Source organism: Condylura cristata, unplaced genomic scaffold (genome assembly GCF_000260355.1).
Source record: "Condylura cristata isolate star-nosed mole 26May11 unplaced genomic scaffold, ConCri1.0 scaffold00012, whole genome shotgun sequence".
Taxonomy (NCBI): domain Eukaryota; kingdom Metazoa; phylum Chordata; class Mammalia; order Eulipotyphla; family Talpidae; genus Condylura; species Condylura cristata.
In genome coordinates this window covers 32,311,936-32,327,543 of record NW_004567113.1, presented here as the reverse complement: position 1 = coordinate 32,327,543, position 15,608 = coordinate 32,311,936, and the positions used below count along the sequence as shown (strand labels likewise).

Genomic DNA, 15,608 nt, shown 5'->3' with positions numbered 1-15,608 from the left:
GCGTTCACAGACACCGGCCTCTGCAGACATTCAAGTGCCTTTTAGTGGAATCTCTAATCACAAGTTCTGTAGGATAGCACCAACCACCAGCATCCGTGCTTGTTAAACCAGTGACTGTGGAGCTCAGGGACAGGAAAAAGCCAGTGCAAACTCAGGTTGCTCGTACAGCGTAGCTGTATGCACTAGGATGCTAAATGCATTTACTTATAACGAACTTCGAAACGTAATTGGTGCATGTGGTCAAACCCTGGGCTCTTTCCATTTTGTTTTTGACTTCATGTCTTGAGATAATATCTGCAGAGAAAAAAGAAAAAGCTTGTCCCTTTTATCACATACTTAGGAGGTGAAGGAAAGCAAAGCATGGCACAATCAGGATCTTCTGCATGTGATAGAAAACACAAAAAGACAGTGGCTTAAATAAAGACTAGTGTATTTCCTCCTTTTCTTTTTTTTGGCTATAGAAGTGTATTTCTTTGTGTGAGAGTCTGGGTGAGATTCAGCACTGGCGTGCACCATGTGGCGTCAGGAATGTGCTCCTTCTATTTTGTTGCTCCACAAAACCTTCATTGCCAAGTTTGCCTCATGCCCAAGATGGAGCATCCATGTTCTAGTAAGCAAGATAAAAAAATGTGCCAGGAGCACATGCAAGCCATCGTGAAGGCAAATTCCAGGAAAGTGACCTCCAACACTTGTATTTACATTTCACTGGCTGGAATTTAATCCTTTTGCCATACCTCTGTGGGCAGGAAGTTGGGATGTGCAATCTTTACTCTTGTTATCCATGTACTCTGCTAAAACTACTGCAGCTTTGGAAGAAGAGCAAGATGGAACTTGAAGAAATGAGTTAATATCTTCCATGGCGGGCAGGCAGAGCATGGAGACTGAATCTGACCCTTGACCAGAAGGTTTATGGGGGTGACGTTTATTGCCATAAAGAATCCATAAGGGGCCCTCCCTGGTGACGCAGCGGGTTAAAGCACAGCACTGAGAATCTAAAGCCGCTTCCGCATGAGTTTGATTCCCGCCTGCCCCGGAGGTGACCACATGGCGTGGCAGACCTCTCCTGACCCGCCCGCTGCTCCCCTCAGCAGTGTACTTTCATGATCTGCCTGTTCTGCTCCCCACTCTGTCTCTAGTGAAGCCTCTCGCCGCCCCTGAGCCTCTGGCCTGTACCCCAGTTCTGTATGCACAAATAAATAAATCTTTAAAAAAAAAAAAAGAATCCATAAGGAAGAGGCATTGCAAAGAGTTTGATGTGCTCACTTTCACTGGAATCAAGGCCATTGTGGACATGGATGGAGATCTTCACAGGCAGCTGCTACTTGGGTCTGAGTTGAGAGATCAATTAAAGGAGTGACCACCACCTGGGTGAGTGCTGAAGCTGCCGAAGAGAGTGAGGTTGCTTATGAAGAAGCACAAGTAGCAGACAAAAAGAAAATTCCGATGCAAGCCACATTTAATGCAGCTCATACAGATGGTGGGTAAGGAAAGTGAACAAGATTTCTTTGGAAAAGAGATTAAGGAGTGATAAGAATATAAAAATAGCCAGAAAGTGTGGAGTCACAAGTCATGAGTTGGTCATTTATCACTACGTAACAAACCACTTTAAATCTTAGCGACTTAAAGCAACAAAAGTTTAACATTTCCATGATTCTGTGCATTGACTGGATGGTCTGTTGTTCTTACCTGGGCTCACTAGTGCAGCAGGTTGGGGACTCAGCTGTGCCTGAGAGTGTGGACGGTCTGAGATGATTCTGTTCACATGTCTGGGGTCTTGGTGCTGGTTATGTTACAGGGCAGGGAGAGAGGGGCATCCCTGAACCCCCAAACCTGCCTGCCCTAAATAGGTTCTGCCATCTGCCTCATCAAGACAAGACATAGGAGCTTTAATGGAAAGGAACTTTAATACAAAGAGTGTGCAATACAGAAAAGACAAAGAATACAGTTTCTAAATCAAACACCCAAAGTTACCCAACTCCTCGTGGTAAAAGTCCACCCAGAAAGGGTTGGTCCAAAGCAAGGCCTGAAAGCCAGTCACAAGTCTAAAGCATCTTTTGGCTAAGACCCGCAGAAAAGGGTCAGACATGGCCAGACAAGCCTGGGATAAAAAGAGCAAAATCAAAATCAAGATGAACCCTGCCATAGTGAAACTCCCCACAGGTCTCTCACCCACATCTGTTTCACCCAGTCCAGGACCAAGAAGTGAAGTTTCTTCACATGCCTCTATCTGCTCCATGTGCCTTCCTCAGGTCACCTTCTGGCTCTCCATCCTGCTTCCTTCTTCCCCAGACTCCTCTCCAGATTCCTCTCTTCTCTCTTCAGTTCCACCCCCCCCCTTCTGGGTGGGGCAGGGAACCTGGAAGCTCCCCTTTTCTTGGGATCCCCCTGTTAACTTAGAGGCTGGGTCTCTCTCACCCTGTGGTCTCTCACCATTCACCAGTCTAGCTGGTGCTGCTGTTGCTGCCGTGGGACCTTGTGGCAAAATACTTCACCCTTCTGGTCTCAACATCAGTATCCATAAAGTGGTGAGCAGCGATATGATGTTATAAAGTGATGTCTGCAAAGCCCTCAATCTTGTATACAGAAAGCACTGAATAAATGGTAGGTACACTATACAGTATGTAGCTGGCTGTATGCACATAATCAAGCAAGAGAAAAGCAGCAGAGATAAAACCTACAACATGCAATGGCAAGTCTGAGGGAAGACTGCAGCCTCGTCGGAGGGAACTGTGTTTAGGGAAGCGGAATTTGATTTGATTCCTATTTAATTCCCTGTTGATTTTCACTCTCATGATCAGATGCTGTGTTGAGATTGGCAGTGAGTTATTGGACTTTTTCTATTAGGAAGTTTATTAATGCGGAGAGGAGTTTTAATTATAAATGCTTGACAGAATAGATTTTTCTCTTTAAAAAATGAGTATTTAAATTCTGCAATTCTAAATTTTGACAGCATCTTTTTAAAACCTAATAAAACAAAACGAGAGTTAAACATATCCATAATTTATCATTCCCAGTACATATAGCTGAATAAATACATTTTTCATTTTATCCCAAGGCAGATCAGAACGAACAGCACTTTTTTTCCACTTAGTTGTTTTTTTATCACTTAAGAATTTAATAAGAAAGCATTATAGTTTTCTCATGCTGACAAAGGCATACATATATATGTGAAATTTAAATGTAATAGTAAAGATTAATTTAAAAAAATCCAAATGTTTACCACTGAACTTAAGAAAAAGAAAATTAAAAAACATAATAAACTGTGGTGCAATCTTTTAGTGATTTAAAAATATTTTAAATTAAATTTTAATAATAAAATCCAGAAATGATGAAGTCAGGTGGATTTATTATTTATAAGATTTTTAAAAAGAACAAAATGGAGATTTCTTCAGTACAAAGGTTCCATATTTAGAGTTTTTCCCAACATAAAAAAAAAAATGATCTGCTTCTTAGATGAAAAATAACCCTGGTCTCAAGCTTTCAACATCAAAAAGACTCATGATTGCTCCCCAAATGTGTTTGTTTCCAGCGATTCAATCTAACAAACACAGATTGAGTGCCTGCCTGCCGAAAGCCAGGCCTCATGCTAAATACCAGGCAGTAAAGTGATCAAGGGTCTCGGTGTCTGTCGGGAAGGGGAGGGTGGGGGGCAGAGACTACGAATCACTAACTACACAGGAGGTTGTGGTGAGGGCCTGCACAGGTGGCAGATGGAGGTGCAGCCCCTCTTGCCCGGGGTGAGAGATTTGGAAAGCTGCAGAGAGCCTGGGCTGTTTGGTAAGAGTTGATTTTCCTGCTAGACGCCCTCTCCAGACCCCACACTTTTATAGTTCCAGCGTCTACTACAGGAACTAGACTGGCATGTGGTAGTGCTCTAAAACATTAGGAGAATGAATAAACAATTTGGATCTTAATGGATCAGTAGCAAGCAGACAGGGAAAACAGCCCACTCCAGGCACATTAATTTCTGTAGCTCTCTATGTTTTCTTGGCAATTCAGAATCCAGCACTGTCTTTAACGCCTTAAACATTCTCTTCTCTGTCCCTTACTAGGATATCGACAGCACAGATCACGATAGATGGTGTGAATATATTATGTATCGAGGCCTGATCAGGTAAGCATAGGTGTTTCATTGTTTTTTGGCTTTTAGATTTATTTATTTATGATTACAGAACTGGGGTACAGGCAAGAGGTGCAAGGGGCAGTGAGAGGATTCACCAGAGACTGAGTGGGGAGCAGAACAGGCAGGTTGACAAAGTATACAGCTGAGGATAGCAGCTGGCTGGTCAGAAGAGGTCTGCGTGCCATGTGGGTCAGCTTCCTGGCTGGGGATTGAACTCATGCTGCAGTGGCTTGGGAGAGCTTCATAATGTGGTGCTTTAACCCGCTGTGCCACCAGGAAAAGCCCCATTTCATTGTTTTTTTAATCTATGGTTATAATGCTCTTTTGGGTCTTTTCTGGAAGGAAAAGCTTTATGTAATCAATTAATTGTGTTATTTTTTTAAATAAACATTGATTTGGCTAGTTACATAGTTTAACAGTTTTCTAAGGCATAACTTAATGATCGAAGAACAAATAAGTGGCTAAGCAGCTTCAGCTTAATTGTAGAAAGATGACATGGAGTAAGTTACTAGGCATGGCACTGTCAACAATGTTAGAGTTGCACCATTTTTGACTGTATGGCGTGGTGGGAAGCCTTGGGCTTGAATGACAGATGTGCCAACTTCTTATCATGCACTAAGGTAAATAAACTAACTTGATGGAGCCACCAGTACACTGTGATGAGGTCTCTATGTAAATTATACCTAAAATGTCATTCCATATCAAACAGTAAATCTTTTCCATCTGTATTTCCAAATAATACAGCTGAAATACCTCAAAATTCAAAAAGATGTGTAAACTTGTTTTGAAGACAGTATTTCTTTAAACAAAGAACAGTTGAATGCTAAAAAAGAAAGAATTAATCATTGGTTCTTCCTTTATTCAACAAGTGTGTATTAAATACCTATCACATGACAAGTGTTGGTCTAGGCAGTAGATATATAAGGAACAAAAGTAAACAAAATCCTTGACTATCCTGTAGTTTACATTCCAGTGGATAAAGACAGGAAATAAGCACATAAGAAATCAAGGCGGTGATAAATGTGATGGTTTGTCAAGTCAGAAAGATGTGGGAGTCCAGGGGTGGGTGGACATGTTACAGAGGGGGACAGCATAGCCACTTTGGGCAGCAGCTGGAATGAAATGAGGAAATCTACTTGTGCATATGCAGGGGAGAGCATTCCAGGCGAGGGGAACAGCAAGTGCAAAAGTTTGAGTGGCATGGATATGGTGGGTGAAAGTAAGGTGGTCACTGTGGCTGGAGTAGACTGAGATGGTTTGATATGAGAGTGGTAAGGGGGTGCAGCTCCTGTAGATAGTGATTGATTCTCTCTATTTACAAAGCTCTTCCATGGTAGGACCATGCTGGAGACCTTCTCTGCTGCTCACAGGATACCTCCTGTTAGTACAGAATCTCTCTGGAGATACTTGACCTGAGGTTCTAGTTTCTCTCCTTATGATGGTGCTGGCATCTGCTATCTGCTTCTAGGACTGGCCACACTTGCTCTAGTCCCTCTTCTAGTCAGAGCAGTTCATCACCCAGTGGTGCCTTGGCATTGCCTGCCTAAAGATAGGGGCTGATGTTGAACTGATCACCCCTTAAGTAACCCTCTGAGATCTGTGGTCTACATTTATGAAAGAAAACAGTTGCTTTCTAGGGATGACAGAGAGCCACAGAGTCAGTCTCTCTCCCATTGGAGATAAGGCTTGTTCAGTTACTGTCTAGTGAAAGCCAACTTTTGGGTTCTACTTTTCTTTATCCCACTTGTCATTCAGCCAGACCTGGTGGAGCATAATGCCAGAACCAGAGGTATAAGCAGCAAATAAAACAGGGAAGGACTCCTCTGTTGACGGAGGAAAGCTAGACAATGAGCATGGTTGCTAATTCCATGGTAGTATATTTTCAGAGGCCAAGAATGTGGTGGGAAAAGTTTGAGCAGGAAAAGAAACATCTAGAATATGGAGATGGGATACAGTTATAAATAAGGTATTGCATAGGTTTTACTGAGCAGGTGATACTGGAGCTAGGATTTAAAGGAGAACACCTTTCCAGGTAGAAGGCCCAATGAGTGCAGTGCCCTAATGCAGGAATGCTGGGTGGGTGAGGGGAGAAGTGGGACTACTGGGGCTGGAAAGTACATGTCAGGGATGGAAGAGGAGGAGGTGAGGGGGGGTAGCAGGGGAAGAGAATAGACTTGATAAGGTTCTGTATGCTCTTCTTAAGGATTTTGGAATTATTTAGTAAAATGGTCACCTTTTCTGGTTCTGACAACTACAATAATGGGCTTATATAGTTACGGAGGTGGTCAAGGAGTCTCTTGAGATGTTAAGGTCATCTGGTTGCACTACCAATTGGGAAACTAAAAGGTCCAACACATGTCCACATGACTATAGGAGACAGAGCTTGACTATTATTTTGGTGATTTCAAAGGTTTAAAGTGAGGGAGAGCATAAAAAAGTGTTAGATTTGTAAAGTATTTGATATGTCAGATTGAAAACATTTTTCTGCTTCAAATCATATTAAGGTGGTTGTTAGAAGGGGAATATATTAGAATTTCTAGAAAGCAATATATGCTATAGACTGAAATAGCTATAATTTCAAGGTAGTTGCCAAGGAACAGTGATATTTGTAGGACCAATGCCAATAATTGCTAATCAATGAGCTCTGTTTGTACACATGTGACCTAAGACCTTTATTGCCTCTCTTTAGGAGAGTGGGATGTCAGATTTTTAGATATAAATATTTTGATGTATGTATTCAGTATGATTGTCAAAGATGAATTGAGTTTGCTTAGATTGCTTGAACAAAGTTCCACAAACTAGGTGGCTTAAGCAACAGACATTTAATTTTTCACAGTTCTGGAGACAGAGAGATCAAGAGTGAGACTGACAGGGAGAGAGAACTCTGAGGAGGGTCTATTTATAAGGACACTCATCCTCTTGGACCAGGGCCTCATCTTTAAGCCTTACTTCCTAGTGGCCCTATCTTCAAATACTGTGGAGGGAGAGGGTGGTGAGGACTTCAACTTACAAATTTGTAAGAGACACACAAACATTCAATCTATAACAAATGGGAAGGTAATTTTGAAAATACCTAAATTGATACTAAGAAATTATTAATAAGAAATAAAGTTAGGGACTGCTGTTTTTCAGTTTTTGTCTCAAAACCAAGTCTATAAACTATCTGAATGACCTAATTGAATGCCTTGCACTTAGTAGGCACTTAATAAATATTTACTGGACAACAATGAGAGATTCCCTGCTTTGATGAAAGATTTGAATTGTCAGTTTTCTTAGCTTTAAGGACTTTAGGGAAGATATTTGAATTGAGTGTCTACAGTATAGGTTAGAACTTTGATCTTAGAGATTTGGGAAATAAATAACCTGGATTTACTAAAGGCGGTGAGCTAGAATTACAAGGAAATGCAGGGATTTGGGACCTAAGGTAGACAAAAATATTACCCTGTCAGATAACTCATACCCACATCTGATGTCCTCTCAACTCTCCTCTTACCCTTCATGGGAACGGAAATGCTGACCTCCTTGCCTGGCTTTGGGTCTCTATTTTGTATGTAATTTATAGACTTTAAGTGCTCCTCCTCCCACTCTGGTTCAAGAAGACCCCATTTCCCCCCCATTGTATTGGTCTCCTAAATGGTCTTGCTACTGGAGTTTATTCTCTACACAGTAGACATCACATCTTTGCACAAAACCCCTTGGTTTCCACCTCATGCTGAGAAAAAAAAATCTAAAGTCCTTGTAATTGTCTGCAAGGAAGGCTTTGCATCATCTGCCTCCAGCCCTGTTGAGGACCGAGGCCGGCATCTGGCGTCTGTCAGCAGCCATAAAAAGGTGAAATGGAGTCCGGATAGAGAAAAACATCCTGGTTGCAAAAGAACTCCCTGCCCCCACCTTTTCCTTCTCCTCTTTCTTTTCTCGCCCACTTTCGCCCCTCGCAAGACCAACTGTCGCCAAAACATTGCTCCATTCTCACCCACTTTCGCCCCTCGCGAGACCAACTGCCGTCAAAACATCGCTGTCCATTGGCTTTCTCCCTTCCCGACTTCTGCATCCCCCACCTCTTGTATTTTATATAAACCAGATAAAAACAAAATAAAGAACACTCTCACTCTCTCTCTCTTTGTTCTGCTACACGCGTGTGACTGTTTCTTTTGTTCGCCGGACCTGGGGCCCCGACTCCCCGGCCTTGCAGGTCAAGGCCCCCCGCACAGCCCCTAACTCATCTCTTAGCTGGTTATTTCTTATTCTACTCCTGTCATTGTGGAGTTGAGCCTTAAAAAATCCCAGCACATTCTGCCTCAGGGCCTTTGCATTTGCTATTCCCTTCCCTTTCCCTAGAACACCTTTCCTTCATTATCTGTGTGATTTTCTCCTTCATTTCATTCAATTTTCTGCTCAAGCATCACTTATCAGAGAGATATACCCTGACCATTGTTATAAAATGGCAGCTTTTGGCATCAAGTACTCCTTGTGCACATCGCACTGTTTTCCCCTCATGGTAGTTAGTCACTTGTCACCACCTGATGGATATACAGGCAGGTGTATTCATTAAATTGTTCTCCCCAATTAAAGTGAAAGCAAGGACTTTGTTTTGCTCACTGTTTATCCCCAGGACCCAGGACAGAACCTGAATGTAGTAGGAACCTGTGTGTGTGTGTCTGGGGGTGCTCATTGACCTCTGGTTGGTCTGGACTTTGGGTTTCCACTGAATAAATGAATGGACTTAATTATTTACTTTTGAAGATGCTACATATGTGTATGTGTATACATGTATGTATATATAAAATATAAAATAAGTGTTTGGCCACTTGCAATTGCTCTGTTACTTCCATCTACATTTATCAATAGCTGTAGATTACATCTATAAAGTGTTTTGAATTTCCTGGGGAACTGAAAGCTCTAAGCAAAAACAGGATGTGAAATTTTCAGGCATATAAACTCTTTTATTTTAGACATGTAACTGTGGATATAAATAGGCTTGTGATATTTGGATTTTTAAAGGTAAGAAAGGATTTAGGCTTATGCTCCGGTCATACTGTAGAATTCCTGTTGCTGACTCAAAACATAATTGTGTGAGAGGCAGTCTGTACAGACAGAACATTCATTAGTGTGAAAAATAGAGTAAGGTTGCCAAGTACATTTGGTTAATTAAACAAATCTATGTAGAGTTTCCAGTTTCATTTATATCAGAAAAGCAGTATTTTGATAAATATTTAGAGTAACAAATCAAGTGAATGCTAGCAATATACAGAATAGAGTTAGAAATAAAAAATTGGCTGAATAATGAAGGTGTTATTTACTAGAATTCATCCTTGTCTATGTGGTGGTGAAACCTTTACCAACCATTTCTTTTTCTGTTGCAGATTGGGCTATGCCAGAATCTCCCATGCTGAACTGAGTGACTCTGAGATTCAGGTGGCCAAATTTCGGATCCCAGATGACCCCAGTAATTTTAGGGACAACCAGAAAGTGGTCACAGACCACAGAGAAGTTCCCAAGAAAATTCATTTCAATCCCAGGTGAATGAGTTCCTTTAGGTTATAAACTAGAGTTACAACTCTTTCACTAGGGAACCTAAATGTTACCTGACAATGAGATGAAAATTATATTTGTTTTAGAGCTTCAGCCATAGGGGAGCTCAAGGTTAAGATGATAAAAATGCTTGGGTTGAAGTTATGGTTTCTGCTTTCTCAGGTAAAAGAAGATCACACTGGCATGGTCCCATCATTAACACCACGGCAGCTGCTAATGTCTGAGCATTAGTATTCCCAGGTTCTAGGTGCTCTACTTTATAGTCAGGCAGAAGAACAAGGAAATGACTCCACCAGGGTTGCAGGATTCATTGGTGGCAGACTATAAGTGGGAAGGGGACCTCTTCAGATTCCTAAGACTCAGCTGCCTGTGCATGGACTCACCTGGGAGCTTTCAAAGCTTCCACTACCAGAGCCCCACCCAGGCCAATGCTTCAGGATCTCTTGGAAATCTAATCTTTGAGTTTGCAAAGGTCTTTCTAGGCTATTCTAATGTGCAGCGGATTGAGACTGTGGAGAGTGGATTGTTCGTTTTCATTACAGATGTTCTTTCATCTGAAATACGTTGGGTTTTGCTTAGTTTTAAATAGACATTATCTGAGAAATCTATTTACAGCAAAAGACGTGATTTAGAACATGTGCTCTTTTTTCTTCGCATGTCTGGGAATGAGAGGAAATGTCTGCATAAACTTAAACCCGAGCACATTATATACATTTTTACTATTTGACATTTCTACCACTTTTACCGACTAACAGCTAGAGAAACTCCTCGGACCTCATTTTGATGGTGGAAAAAGGGGCATTTACCCATCCTCTTTTTTTGTTCTTTTTCTCTCCCTACAAAAGGAAAAAATGGTACCAATGTATAGGCCATGAATTTGTGGAGAACTAGACCAAGCCTTGGTTTGCTTCCACTACTTACTCAGTCTCATCCTGCATATATGTAATGAGTTTGTGAGAAGTGTGGGCTCTGAGCCATACTGCTGCTACAAATCCCTCACTCTTGTCAGCAAACAGTTGGGTAACTGTGGGCAAGATGCTTAACCCTCTGTGCCTCACGCCTCATCTGCAAAATGGGAAAAATAGCAGCACTGCCTCATAAGTTTCTTTGAGGTTGAATGCCACATGAAGTTCTTAGGCTCGTGTGTGGTGAATGCTCACAGAGCCACTACCGCAGGGCAAAAATAGTATTTGCAGTAGTAACAGTAGAAGCAAAACAAGGGTCCCTCTTTTTTCTGATTAAGGTGATTTCTTAAATGGAACTAGAAGATCTGGGAAGAAGAAGCTTTACCCATGTCCTATTCTCCTATACTAGGAATGCGGAGAAGTAAAATTTTTTTAAAAAAATTTATTTATTTGTGTATACAGAACTGGGATACAGGTCAGAGGTACAGGAGCAGTGAGAGGATCCACCAGAGACAGAGTGGGGAGCAGAACAGGCTGACTGATGAAGTACACTGTTGAGGGGAGCAGCAGGCGGGTCAGGAGAGGTCTGCCGCGCCATGTGGTCTCCTCCGGGGCAGGCGGGGATCGAACTCATGCGGAAGTGGCTTTAGCTTCTTAGTGCTGTGCTTTTAACCTGTTGTGCCACCAAGGAGGGCCCATTTTGTTATTTTTATCCAAATAACGCCACTGAACACTGACCCAGACCAAATGCAAAGTCAGCTTGATTTACTTTCCCACTGCTTAATTAGGGATGTAGTAAAGGCTTAAGTAGAAGGTCTTCCTTAATTTGAAAATTTCCTTTTATGAAATGTATAAAAGAAAATTTGTAAGAAATTGTCAAAGAATATTAGACTTACCAAAAATCCCATTTCTATAATTATGAGCTCTTGAATGAAATTAACCTATATGAAATGCCCATTTTTTAATACAATAGTTTATTTTTACATCATTTGGTGCCTTTTTCCATCTCAGTTGTAATCCCCATGGGCTTCCCATCACCAAATCACCTGTGTGCCATCACCATAGTCCAGTGCACTCCCCACTCCCCTATTTTTGATCCCATTCCCCACTCCACCCCCGTAAAATGTCTCTGGTATATAGTTATTCAATATGATTATTTTTCCCTCTGGTCCTTTATGTTCCTGCTATGAGTGAAACCATCCTGTATTTTTCTTTTTCTTTCTGGAAATGCCCATGTTTTAAGGTCAAAATAAGAGAATAGCAATATTTCCAATAATTCATTATAATTATCAGTATAATGCACTATCACTCATAGTTTTCCTATGATATAGATTGTGGACGTATTTTGTGAAATCTAATCAGTAATTCTTGAAACCATAGGGACTGAGTATAATAGTGATATCTAGGATGAGTTCATAATCATTCTATTTTGAGCATGTGTACTATTTTATTTTGACTTATTTTTAAATGTTATTGAGGTCACATTGGCTCACAACACTTATGATTTAGGGATGTTGATGTATACCTCTTCTGAGGTAAGTTACCACACCATGCCCACACAAGGAGTACCAATAGTACTCCTTTATCGTCTATCAGGCCTCCCCTCTGCCCTCCTCTCTCCAAGAGCCTCAGTGCTGATGCCAGGTTTCTAGGGTTTGTTTTGGTTTAGTTTTGTCTGTACCTTTGCTTTGATTTTTTTATACTTCACATATAAGTGTAATCATCTGGTATTTATTTCATTCCTTCTGACTTATTTTGCTCAGCATAAGCCCCTTCAGTTCCAGTCATGTCATAAATGACAAGATTTCATGTATTTTTGTTTTTTATGACTATAGTATTCCTCTCTCTCTCTTTCTCTCTCTGTGTATACAACACATGTTACTTATTCACTCATTCACTCTTGGCACTTAGGTTGTTTCCATAACTTGGCTATTGTGACTAGGGCTGCATGAATACAGGAGGCATATAGCCCTTCAAATTAGTCTTTTGCATTCTTTGATAAGGCACCTAAGAGTGGAATTGCTGGATCATATGGCAGGCCTGCCTTTAAAATTTTGAGAAATCTCCATACTGTTTTTCATAGGGGCTAGGCCAGTCTCCATTTCTATCAACAAAGGTTCTTTTTTCTTCTATTTCTATACTTTTTTCTGGTTTCTGATATGGGCCATCCTCATGGATAAGAGGTAGCAGCTCATTGTGGTTTTGATTGTGTATTCTACTGGTGAAAAGTGCTGATGAACAACAACAAAAAAAAAACCCATATCTTAACTCAGCAAATAGTCATTGGGTCCACTGTACCAGGACTGTGCTAGGCTTTGTGCTAGACACTAAGGACAGAATGATGAATGAGACCAAGTCTTGTTCTGTAGAACTTGTGTTCTAGTGGAGAAATAGCAGTTCAAAGTTTATCACAGGTAATAATTTGTATACATCTTTTTTTTATTTGCATATATATCTACATATTACAAAATACCCCAACTTTATAAATTCATGAGACATATATGTATGTGTGCGTGCATGTATTTATTCTATTTGTTAACTTATTTTTTATTCAGATAGGACATGATGAACCGCCTTATATAACTTCCTTATATATGTAATGTATTCTGAAAATACTTTAATGACTGTATGGATATACCAAGTGACAGTCACATTTATTTGTTTCTGCACATTTATTTTTTGTTATTATAAAAAATTCTCTGGGTCTTCTTATATCTTTAGGAATATACTTGATTACTTCTATTAAGACTCAGTTCTAGACGTGAAATAGCACAAAGTTTCCAAAACTTTAATATTCCTTCTCATTATTCTTTTAAGATGACAAAGCAAACAGATCTTCTACCTGCTATATTACGAGGTTATTTGGATGTTGAGATTGCTGATGAAGAAAAGGAAGTCAATGACCTCATTTGCTCAGTTCCTAAATTGTTTCCTCTCCAGTGCTTTCTGTATTTCATCATACCCAACCGAGTTATGTAATTAGTTATTCATCAGTAGAGTAGTTAAATTGCTGTGTGCGAGCATTTACAGGAGACTTAGATGTTGAAGTTGTGCCAAAATAGATTTCATATATGCATAAATGAAACATGAATAACATTTCAGATTTTATGATCCCTTTACCTATAAAATAGATATTATTCAAGCTGAGGACAAAAGGAAAAACCTAAACATTCTTCACTAATGTTATGATTCAATAATCATTAATTAATTGTGATTTTGGAATGGTGAATAACCACAAAAAGAGAGGACTTTGGAAGTGAAAGCTTCAGTCAGCCTTGCCCATATGCGTGAATTTTCTTTCCCCATTTGCTGTTTTATGAACTGAGCATATGCCTCCTGGTTTTATGATAGATAAGTAAAGCCAGAAGATGATGGTAGAAATTTTACACAAAAACATCTTTCTGAATGATTTTTTTTTTTTTTTAGATTTGGATCCTACAAAGAAGGCCACAATTCTGAGAAAAACCATCATTTTCACATGAGCACCCCCAAATACTTTCTATGAACTATTTAAAACAAGAATTCATTGATTGGGCACAAAAGTATGTTAGAGAAAAAGAAGAGGTTAATGAAAGTGAGAAACTACACACAAAAGGCCTCAATTTTGAAAAATTATGTTATCTATGTAATAGGACATTCTATCACTTTATAAAATATATTGTTTAATAAAAGCATTTCTCCAAATTGTTTCCTTAAATATTATTTTAAAATAGAATGTGAAGCAGTATAAGAAAGATTTATTACTATAGATTTATTACTAAAATCCTCTTACCATTTTGATCTTAAAAATGGAAAATTGATTTATTGAAAAGTTGGAAGAACACCTTGCAAAATCAAGTGGGTTTGTCCCTTTTGGGGCAAAGCAGGGGGAAATGTTTAGTGTGCATAGAATTTTTGCTGATTTGCTATCATTAGCATGCTCTCCACAATCCTTCTCTGAGCTTTGATGGAATCATCTGTCTCTTTCCCTATTTTTACATCACTTTAATGTTCTCTAACCAGTTGGAACACCAGCTACCAGGGAGCTCACTTGACCATACAAGGGGCTCCACAGAAAGAATTTTCTTCCTTAGAACCAAGCAGTTAGGTAATAGGGAGAATTTAGTCCAGTAGCACCATCTATACAAGGAATCATGATTTGAATGTTGCTCAGAAAGGCACAAAACATCTTAGAATGGGAAGAGACCTGAAGCTTTTTTAATCCCTGGGATAGAGAGATCACATGTGTGTACACACACACACACACACACACACCACATGTTTAAGGGATTGGTATGTCAAGGAGCGAGAAAGGGAGAGACTTCACATGATAAGAACAGGATGATCTCATCCTTTACTCTGAGATAAAAAGATGAGTTTCTCAGGTAGGAAGAACATGTTTACTGATAAACCTATACCTGGATGATACCCCCCCCTCCCATCACATTCTTCTAGGTCATAAGGAAGTGGGAGCAGTGTTTTCCTTTTCTAACAGAAAGAGGGCAAATGTTTGAGACAAGGACAAAGATACTTTTAGCCTCTAGGATGTTCACTGCATCTTTCAGTATTGATAACCGACTTTCTGAGGTTCTTGATTCTTCTCACCTACAATTCCCCATACCAACGTGGCACTTAATGGAAGAGGCTTACTCTGGGAATATTGAGAAAAGCCTATCTGACCCTTCTGGAGAGACTAATCTCACATATATACTGTGATGGCAGGTAGAACTTGTCAAAAGAGTGATTGTCTCAGGACTTGCCCTGTTCTACTAAATCAGAATTTGGTATTAAAACACACCCTGAACTTGGGGGCTCAGGCCTGAAACTGATATTAAGATTCTGGATGGCTTATGTGTCCAGACAAATGAAAACAAATGAACAATAACATAAAAATATGATTCATAATTCTCTGACAAAAGAGTAACAGGTCTCACATTATTAACACAAAGAGCTTTTTCATATACAACACCCAGTGCCTTAATCAAAGGTAACTGAGCACAGAATGCGATAAGACACCACTAACCACAATCAGCAGGAACTAGAGGAACACACATACTGTTTAGCATGTA

General features: G+C 40.0%; 1 protein-coding gene across 1 annotated transcript in view; it reads left to right on the top strand.

The window, feature by feature from the left end:
* CWH43 (cell wall biogenesis 43 C-terminal homolog (S. cerevisiae)) overlaps window positions 1–14,240 on the top strand; it is a 52,276-nt gene extending 38,036 nt beyond the window's left edge. Inside the window, exons 14-16 of the mRNA XM_004681299.1 lie at window positions 4,053–4,114; window positions 9,487–9,642; window positions 13,987–14,240. Of these exons, the coding sequence (XP_004681356.1) occupies window positions 4,053–4,114; window positions 9,487–9,642; window positions 13,987–14,065 (297 nt within the window). The 3' untranslated portion in view covers window positions 14,066–14,240. The remainder of the gene's footprint in view (window positions 1–4,052; window positions 4,115–9,486; window positions 9,643–13,986) is intronic.
* The last annotated feature ends 1,368 nt before the right edge of the window (window positions 14,241–15,608 follow it).